This window comes from Bidens hawaiensis, unplaced genomic scaffold (genome assembly GCF_021521415.1).
Source record: "Bidens hawaiensis isolate Kalapana, Puna unplaced genomic scaffold, B.hawaiensis_p1.1 tig00052933_1, whole genome shotgun sequence".
NCBI lineage: Eukaryota > Viridiplantae > Streptophyta > Magnoliopsida > Asterales > Asteraceae > Bidens > Bidens hawaiensis.
Genome location: NW_027499506.1, coordinates 1 through 10714, shown reverse-complemented (window position 1 = coordinate 10714; position 10714 = coordinate 1). Strand labels below are relative to the sequence as shown.

At 33.3% G+C, this 10714-nt stretch overlaps 1 protein-coding gene across 1 annotated transcript; it reads right to left on the bottom strand.

Annotated features, from left to right (window-relative positions):
- Window positions 1-222: 222 nt before the first annotated feature.
- LOC143599812 (protein CHROMATIN REMODELING 5-like) lies at window positions 223-10643 on the bottom strand (the record flags this gene model as incomplete). Its single annotated transcript, XM_077077681.1, is given in 26 exon segments — window positions 223-968; window positions 1705-1798; window positions 1882-2226; window positions 2321-2360; window positions 2362-2500; window positions 3205-3382; window positions 3461-3616; window positions 4225-4464; window positions 4552-4632; window positions 4746-4928; window positions 5094-5180; window positions 5364-5474; window positions 5548-5790; window positions 5874-6086; window positions 7361-7424; window positions 7527-7651; window positions 7733-7827; window positions 7917-7983; window positions 8051-8242; window positions 8546-8680; window positions 8769-8857; window positions 8928-9020; window positions 9351-9417; window positions 9673-9724; window positions 10405-10499; window positions 10584-10643. Coding segments are annotated over 26 exon segments (3624 nt in total), but the record flags the coding sequence as incomplete, so codon positions are not given.
- Window positions 10644-10714: the final 71 nt, after the last annotated feature.

The following is a 10714-nucleotide window of genomic DNA, read 5'->3' as shown; positions in this document are numbered from 1 at the left end:
TATAAGTGTGTAAAAACTGGTTATGTACTGAACGTATCCTCACATAAGTTGATCACACGATTCACACCCTCATAAATCAATTATGCTAAACTCAAAAAGCCAGAGTTTCATTTCTAAGTGTAGCATCCCACCTATTATTCATCATATGTGATGTATGTCTGTTAGTGAACACAACAAAAAACAGCAATACATGTGCTGCAATAAACCTTTTAAAAACATTATCTTTCTATCAAAGCAATACTCGCATTAAAAATATTGATCTTTAGTTAACCAAAACCGGATAGTGTACAAATTCGGGTACATACAAACTGTTTGCTATATCTCAAAACAAGCAGGCTACCAAATCCGTCTCTATATGAAAAACCAAACCAAGTGCCTACATTAAAAAGACACGAAAAAAAGCTTTTAATGAAATAAAAAAAACATTTGTAGTTTGCATCATGATTCCATTTACTTTGTCCTTTGTTTCTTGTAAAGCAGATGTTGAACAATCTTCTTTATCGCCATCTGCTTATTACCGGATTATCCAACAGAACAGAACATGTTTTTATTTCCATGAGACAAAAATGAATCCCAATTGAATGATTCTCATGTGAAGCCTTGTTTTGGACCAAAAGCAGACTGGCGGGTGGGTCTAGTATTATGAGTCGGTGCGGGTCCCAGAATCCCTAAACTTGGGTCGGGTGAGGTGAAAGATGGTCTTGGTTGTAAATGAACGGTTGTGTTTGGGTCAGATTCGGCCCGTCTTCTTCTTTTCCATGCTTCAAACTTTGCTGTATCGAGACCACCTTTGTTGTTAAGTGATCCAGACGACGATTGATTTCTAAAACCTCTCGGGTTGATTTGAGATGTACCAACTCCTGACGCAACCTCGTTTTCTTGTTTGAGTTTGGAATAGATTTGTTGAAGTTTACTGCCCGATAAGTTTGAAAAGTTTGAGACGTAGTTCCAGAGTCGTGTTGTCATCCCTGATTTAGTTATTAACAGAAATCAGTGCTTCATATTGACAAGTGAACCTCAAGAAATAACGTTTCATTCATTTTTATTTAAATAATTTAACATTTTTAGTAACTTCTAAGGTCTTTTTTGCCACCTGAAGACAAGAGTAGAACAAAATCATAATGCTAGGGGTGTAAATTTCGTACACGATACGAACCTAACACGAATTACGCTGTGTTTAGAAAATCAGGTTCAGTTCGAACCAATGAACACGTGTAGCTAAACGCTTCGTGTTTGTGTCAACCCGACAGCTCCGTGGGTTGACCCATTTTATATTTTAGTTCTTATAAAAAATGTGTTTTGTATCAAATATTAAATTGATTTGAGTATTTCATGCCCAATTTAAAAGTTAAAAAAAGTTATTGATATACTTTTTATAATTAACATATAGTTACTTTACATAAACTTGCATTTTTGTCCTACAATTGTAATTTGAAAGAGTTAATAGGTAAAAACAAAAAGGTCATGTTCGTGTCAACCAGACGGGTTCTTGAGTTGACCCACCAGTTGTAATTTCTATTCTTGCGAAAAATGTGTTTTATGTCAAAAATTAAATTTGATTTGAGTGCCACAATTTAAAAAGTTAATTAGAAATTAATGTAATATTTAAAAGTATAATACAATGATTTTATACAAACTTGCAAAGAACCCGTAAACACGACCCATTTATCACCCCTAGATAATACCATGAAGAAAGTTACTTACTATCTTGCTTGTATGGATCCTCCTCATGGTCAGTAACAATCTGGTCAATCTTTTGCCCAAGAATCTGTAGATAATTTCTAATTCTAGAAAGAACCTGAAATCATTTAAAATTTAACTTCAATCAAAAATTTTCAATTTATTTATAAATCTATTTAAAGAACCATAGAGCGAACGAACCTTTTCTTTAGGAAGATCGGCACTGGTAGTTTGCAACCTATGAAGGCGTTCGAGTGTCTTTTTCTCTTGAGTCAACACATCTTCGCACCATTCCATCCATTTAACTTCCTTGAACTGTTCATAAACTTCTTCAGTGTCTGACATCTCACCTTCTTCTTTAACTAACGCCTCGTTCTTTTTGCCACGTGTCATTTTCAGTTTCCCGTTTGTGATGGGTGATGGTTTCAACTGTTTCCCTTTTGCACGCGAAGTTGGAATGTTGGGTGGATGATCCCTTTGCTGCTTTCTAGAACCCTTTCGGCCCGTTTTGGGCCCTAAATTCTTGCCACCAACAGCCACAAGTTCCTAAAAATAAAGGTTAGTTAGAAACTTAGAATCATAACATGAATAATAATCTTTAGTTATTGTACTAAGTCAACTTAAGGATGAGTGGACTTGCCATTTCAAGAAGTTGGGAAGCTCGTTCTTTTAACTGGGGCCCGTGGTAAGAATGTTTCATGATGTTGAAGTTCCACAGGGGCGATCTTTTTCATAAGACCGAGCTTTTCATCTAGTCTTATCTTTTCCCAGTTTCCAAATCCATGATAATGGATCCCTAATAGCAATCGTGCGTCATCCTCTGAAGGCAGGAATGAATAAAATTATGATTTATTTACAAGTTTTAGCAGAAGCAATGATTCTAAAGGTGGGAATTTTGACCCGTTTGCTTATAAATGAGTCAATTCAGGTTATATTTCTAACCCACTCAAACGACCTAAACTTTACCATTGAAGTGAAAATGATATTTTCATATAACATTGGATACAACTATTTACAAAAATTTGGATAAATATGTTCCAGGTAACCCCATAACAAAGAACAGTGTTTCAAATAAACCTATCTTGGCTAGGTGTGTAGACAAGCCGATCCGACTCATGAGCTACTCGAAATCAGCTCAATAAAAGCTTGAATTGAACCGAACATAAACGAGCTCCAGCCTAAAAACAAGCTTGTTCAATAAACGAGCCCCAGCTTCACTTATCAAGCACAAGCTGGCTCGCGAGCCTAAACAAACCTATTATTTATAAAAAAAATTATTTTAACATATTAAAAAGCTATTATGTATAAAACAATGATAATAATAACTAAAAAATAATATATATTATGTTACAACTAGAAGTTATAACAGAAAAAGTATATAAATTAAAATTGTTTACAAATTAATTAATATATAATAAAGGAGCCAAGCTCGAGCCTACAAAAACTACTTACGAGCCGAACTCGAGCTCTCCTAAACCAAATTAACAAGCTCAACAGGAAGACAATGATGGAAGTAAAACTTACTCTGGTTCCACCCACAACCTTTAGACCAAGTTGCAGGTTTGAGATACATCAAAGCTTGAAACTGTGAAACTGGATCTTTGTAGCGGTTAATGCGCTTTCCGAGAAGTTGAAGTTCTTCAACACGGTTTAGTAGATCATCAGCCTTTACAGGAACACCAAAAAAATCCAACAATGGGCCCTACAAGAGGTTAAATTACCTTCAGTATTAACCACAACAATCTCTATAACTCCTGAATATAAGAAATAAATTGACAACCTTTGCATCCAGACTTCCTCTATTAACGGCTTCTCTGCAACCATCTAATAATGCATCGAAAAGCTCAACCTGTGCCTCTACTGGGGCAGCTTCAACACAGCCACCAACCTCGGCCGCTATTAAGTTAATTTGGCTGTCGTTTCCAAACTTCTTAACCTGGTTTAGAATAATTTGTAATTGTGAATATATAACAAACAAAAGAAAATATGCAAAGTCAACACAATCAGAGAATATCAAATGCCAGCTTACGTAAAACTGTTTAGACCAGGTAGAAGAAAATAATCAACAGATAATATGCTAAAATAATAATAAAAAAAACTATAAAACGCAAAACTAAAAGCCATCAGTAAAGTACTTTTTGAAAGAATAATCACAAACTAATACCAAATATTAATAAATAGAGAGAAGAATAAAAAGTAAGAGAATCTTTGATCCAATAAAAGCTAACAGTTCCTGACAACTACTAATTTTGTAAAGCATGATCACTCCATTAAACAGGGTCAGAAAACCTATTTTGATGATCATAAGTATTTAGACAGTAGATATGTATGTATGCATAAAATATGGATCTTTAGACATAATAGATCATAACAATAAATTAGCAAATCCAATTCAGATTAAATAAGAATCAGTCAATCAGCTTGTAAAGTTATGCCAGATTACATTCAAATTAATTATATCAAAACACAAGGTTAGTATTCAAAATGGCATTAAATGCAAGAATTATTTCTTGGAGAGAAATAATATAAATAAGAGAATCTCACCGCACGGAAAAAACGTGTAGCATCTCTCTTAGGCAAGGTGCCATATGACCAACCTCTTGTTTGTGCAGAAGCTCCCTCAATTGCTGGAGTTTGGTAACTTGTCAAATCAGCCTTTCGACGCTTTATATTTTTGTCTAGAATTTCAACATTTTTCTTTTTCCTTTTATTATTTCTTTCAGGTGGAAATTCCTCAGCATAACTCTTGCTGTTGTTCCTTGCAGCTCGTGGAGCTAAAGCTTCCTGCATTTATAATATGCAAATACACAAATAGTTAATTAAATGCCTGCAAAATGACAGCGTATTTGTAAAATAAATATATGTACATACATCAGCATGTGCAATGGCTTCAGGTTTAATCCATCGACTCCAGAAAGTTCCATCATCTTCAGCAGAGCAGAAATTTGCAACCTGCAGATGAGGTATAAAATTAAGAAAACAAAATAACTCCGCTCTGCATTATAACTTAGTTTATATATAATCCAAAAAAGTGTAAAAAATTGGTAAAATCTGCAGCTGCTTGCCTTAAATGCACTTAGCAATTCATTTCCTGGTTCTCCTTCAGCTCCTTTCTGTTCAACTTTCTCTGCTCTTTCAAGAATTTCATCAATATCCATGCTTAGAAGACGTTTTTTGTTTTCTTCGTCATTTCTATCTTCTTTGAACAGTTCCTCCGCCCCAAATCTCAAAATAGCAGATAACTCGTTCTGGAACCATGAGAATGAATTAGATGGAGCATTTACTCCTTAAAATTAGACCAATTTAGATCCAAATATGCAATAAAATTAAAAAGAGACCAGAAAGTTGAATAGTGTTATGATAACCGCTTTCTGAACCTTCAAATAACAAAAAAGCACATTCGTAATCAATACCTTGTCAAATCCACTTCCTTTTTTAGCTTCTTTCTTCTCCAATCTTCCCTCAGCATTTAGCTTCTGAATAACTAAATGATCAAGTACCTGAAAAGAAAAAAAAAATCAAACATAAATGCATGTATCACTTTCACCTTGTTCAAAGATACACATATATTTAATTTTACAGTTCATATCATCAATATGTCTACAATATATGTCGGTCTACTAATTCACAGATAAAATGTCAAGTATTAGCAGATAAAAAGTAAAAGTTAGTAATTAACATACCATTTTCTTTTTTGCACGTTCCAAGATGTCTTCCTCGACACTCTTGCTTGTCACAAACCTATAAATATTAACAACCTCTTGCTGTCCAATTCTATGTGCTCGACTCATTGCCTACACAAGAGAAAAATAAAGTCAAAATTAGCTATTCAAAGTATATAGATGCATGCAAGTTGTGAGACCAAACCTGCAGATCATTTTGAGGATTCCAGTCAGAGTCAAATATGATGACTGTATCGGCGGTTGCAAGGTTGATACCTAAACCACCAGCACGGGTAGAAAGAAGGAAGCAGAAATCATCACTGCCTGGTGCATTAAAATGCTCCATAGCTTGGTGGCGTACCTCAGATTTTGTACTTCCATCAAGCCTTTGATACTTGAATCCCTTAATTGACAAGTATTCTGCTAAAATATCCAACATCTTAACCATCTGCGTTGCAAAAGTATCATTAGCTAATCATGATTTGTCAAGAAGCACTACAAAAGATAGGTTAAATAATTGAAGTAAAATACCTGTGAAAATATTAAAACACGGTGATTGGTTTCATGCAATCTGTCAAGAAGCTTATCAAGGATTACTAGTTTTCCACTGCTAAGAATTACTCGCTCCAGTTTACTGCTACCAGTAATTCCAGAGTCTCCACCATAACCATGATCAGCACTCTCAAATAGGAATGGATGATTATAGCATTTCTTCAACTCAACCACAATGTTTAAAAGAGAAACCTGCCGATTTGCAACGAATGTAGCTTAGTAACTCAAAAGTTCAGTACAGTTTAAATATCCAATAAAAAAAGGTTGTGAACAAAGACATTGCTGATTATGAAAATAATGTGCATCACTGCATATTACAGTGTTGCAAAACTAGTTAAGTGTTAGTCAGGCGGTGCAGTACCGACTAGCAATTAATCAGGATTAATCGAATTGGGACTTTATAAGTATATATAAATACACAAAACACAAAAGTTTTCAGAATTATTATTATATGTTTTAAACTTATTAATCATAATGGATTAATAAGTATAACTTTTCTAATACTTCAAAGATTTTGACAAATTTTTACTAAATTTGACAAATTTTGACCAGAATTTGACTGATTTTTTTACTGCCTTTGACTGATTACCAATTTTAGGGGCCGATTAGTTGAAACCACATCGGCAGCAAAGCGATTAGTGATTAATCGTCGCCAAGAACCAATATTTACAACACTGGTGTATTAGACTAGTTTTGTAATTATCATAGTCTAGAAAGTATCTATGTGTTATATTGTATAAAGAGACCTATTACGTATACAATCAAGTGATCAATATATGATCAACCTTTGTGGTTTAACTATGTGAAGTGTGATATGCTCGTTAAATATTTAAAACTACGTTCTCAACTTTCACATGCTTACCCAGAAATGGGTATGGCATTATCTCAATTTCTAAATTTGAAACTTATCAGTTACACCAAACGCACAGCCAAAATAACAAAAAAAACAGAGGAAAATTGTGGCCCATGCAACCCTATTACGTACACAATCAAAATACAATTAACCGCTATGATTGAACCATTCATTGTATTGACATATTCATAAATATTGAGGAACTACTTTCTCAACTTTTACGTGCATACACGAAAAATGCCTAAGAAGCCATTATCTCAATATCTAATTTTGAAATCATCAGTTACACCAAATCCAACCAAATAACCAAAAAGTGAGAAAAATACACCTGATTTATGTCTGCTTGGTGGTCAAAACATAAACAAAAAAACTTCAAGTGGTTAACTTAAAGCATTTGATGGTCAAAAGTTAGAAATAAAGAACTTCGTATAAAGCAACAAGATAAGAAGCAGTAGGAAAGAGATAGTCGAGTTGTTCGACAATGACAAAATTACATTCAAATTTAACAGCATGTATGCAATCATATTTTCCTCGCATAAAATTATAAAGCACGAAAATATGAAAAGTGACATCAACATTAGCATGTGTTCATATATGAGAAGGCTTATCTAACCTGATTTCCACGTACACCTTTGTTCAAGTCATGAAAATTCCGTTCCAGAATCCACTTGTAATACCTGAGAAACAAAGCGTCGGTTAACTGGCAGATTTAATAATATTAATATAATAATAATAATAATAAGAATAAGAATAAGAATAAAAAACTGAATCAAAATTACTGCTTCTGTAGAGGGGACATCTCAACCCGAAGAACCCGCTCAATCTTCGGTGGCAATGATTTCTCCACATCCTTTATAACTCTCCGCAGAATGTGGGGTCGTAACTCCATATGAAGATTAGCAAGCTATAGATAGTAAAACAAATATGAAGATTAAAAAACTGGATGGAAAACAAATATGGAGAAAAAGAAAAGATGTAAAAATACCTCATTTTCATTAAATGAACTAAGATTCTTGTAATTTTGAACAAATTCATCCTTGCTATGGAATTTATCCGAGTCAAGAAAGTGAAGCAACGCCCTGTCATCACATAAAATAAAAGTAAAATCTTAGATCACTGATAAATAACCAGATAGATTCTACATGAAATAATAACAGATTAATAATAGCAAAATTCTTCCACACTGTTTTGCAGAGGAGTGCCAGTAATAAGAAGCTTGTTTTTCGTTCTGAATTCCTATGAAACAAATTATGATGAGATAAACCATGATAATGAAACCATAGAAAAGGTATTATCCACATACCTTGAGTGTTGTATATAATGATGCTTCACTGTTTTTTAACCTGTGTGCTTCATCAACCATAAGATAGTTCCACCTAATTGTTGATAGCACCGACTTATCCTTTAGTAAAACTTCATAGGTTGTTAATAGTGCATCAAACTTTGTAGTGCCACCAGTGTTCTTATCAGAGAAAAATTCATATTGCTGGCAAACCTATAGCCACATGGGCAAATTACATGAATTTAAACTAGATCAGGACCTTTTAAATATAAATTTAATTATAATATTAAGCAGAACAAACATCCCTGGAACATTTGTAAAATAAAAGAATTTATATCCACCAATTTATGAGCAAAAATTTATTAGACATACTAACATACAACAGCAATTTTCCATGTCATTTCTAACATTAAATATATACCACCATTAACATTTATCTTCTGTAGAGCATGATAAAAGCTTTAAGAGTACATTTCCCACACAAGAAAAAAACTACAAGAACCATCATTAACTTACCTCTCGACTTGCACGAGTCCCAACATATACGATCATGTTCATATCAGGAAGCCACTTTCTGAACTCTTTAGCCCAATTTGACAGAGTTGATAAAGGAACAACAACAAGAAAAGGCCCATGAATTTGTTGTGAGTTCTGTTGTATCAATAAAAGAAATTAGTCAGCTATTCAGCTTTAGAAATCAAATTGACAGAAATAAGTGTGAGAACAAATATAAGATTACCTGAAGAAACCCCAGCATAGAAACCGACTGAACGGTTTTTCCAAGACCCATTTCATCAGCTAATATCACATTTGTATCGTTTCTCCAACCGTGCTGTGAATATTGTTAATAAGTACAATTTGAATGAAACAAATTTCCTAGGTATTTGTATGACATACCTATTAACAAGAAAATTTAAGCCCTCAAGTTGATAGTCTCTCAGTTTTCCGCCTTTTAACCAATCAGGTTGTTCATCAAGCTTTCTCAAACTTGCTATAAAAATTACAAATAATCATTAAAAACTTGACAAGAAAGGAAACTAGTGAAACGGGTGATAATAAGTTTATTCAAATATAAAACCCGCATACATTGCTTTATACGAAAAGTCATGTTTAATAGTAAAACTTTCTAATCATAATATACATATGTACATGAACATTTTTATTTTTCAAATAAACCACGAGGTGTAGGCAGATCAACATTCAATGCTCTTAAATCACATGTAAACCTGTACTCTTGATTTAGATATAATTGCATGTCTTGTAAAAGGAAACAATTGTAAGATCAGCAAGTAATTAGTAATTTTCTTGTAAAAAGACATACCTTTACTCTTTCTTCGCTGAAAATCTACCATTTTTCCTTGTGCAGCTGCAAGAGCAGCTTCTCGAGCCTACATCCAAGCTAAAAATTAGAAACCCAAAACTAATGATTTGTCATTTGTAGACAAATGCCATATTGAGACAGATAGATCAACTGACAAATAAGACATGTCAAACGTCTATACTGTCCTATAATAATAAATAAACATTTGTTATATATACATTTAACCTAGCATGCAAAGATTTTAAAGATGAAAGTTGCCTGTCAAAGTAACTCAAGACAAGGCTTCAAATTGCACAAAAACACATTCAAATTAGAACTTTACCTTAAATTCATCAATTGCTGCTTGTGCAAAAGCAATATCATCAATCTTCTCCCTGTAAATATTATATCAACACAAGCAATCAAGCAGGAATCTTGTATGAACAGTTACATAAGATAGGCATCACAAATATTTAAGTGTTTAAAAAATTGACTACATATGGGATGCCATTTAGTGACGGAAACAAGAAAAGACAATACTCACAACCCCCAACGTAAAATGATACTTGAAAGGGCTGTAAATAAGGTACTTTAAAGCAATCATTCATTTCTAAACCAAAGTAATTATGATAGTATGATACAAGGGAACATGTGATTTAGCTAAAAATGTCCCAAAAAGAAATGTGTATATGGTATTTTAGAAAGCAGTAATTGTTGTAGTTTTTATAGTTCAGAGGCAATTAATACACAAAAAGATGGTATTGCTGTTATAAAGTAAACACACAACAATTTGCGTGCAAAGATAAAATGGCATAATGTTCGCTCTTTTAAATTTTGCTCGTTTGAGTTTGAAAAAATAAATCTATTGCTAATGAAATTTGAACACAAAGTCATCTATACGGTACAACAAAAGGGGTATCAAAAGGCGTTCCTCTGATACCAACTGGAGTAGAAATAAGAGATGCACGTCACAAAATTATATATTTATTAACTAATCAACATGCTTGGCTACTAAACAATTGTAATTGATTCAACAAAATCAAGATTTATAAAAAAATTAACTGTTTTTATATACCATGTTGCTTCAGCATAAGACAGTCCTTGCCACTTAACCAAATACTCCGGAACTTCCAAGCCTTTGCTGAATCTATCAGCAATTATCCTCTCAACCTAAAATAGAAAAAAAATATAGCATCAAATACAATAGTGTTGAATGAGCACAAGAGATGACCGAAATAGCATAAGATGTAAAACCTGACAATTCTGCTTGATAAGATCCAAATCCATCTCCTTGCTCACGTCAATGACCTCAATCTAGCAAATAAAGATGCACGATAAGATATATAAAGTTCGTCTTTGACCAATAAAAGTATGAAGGCAACAAA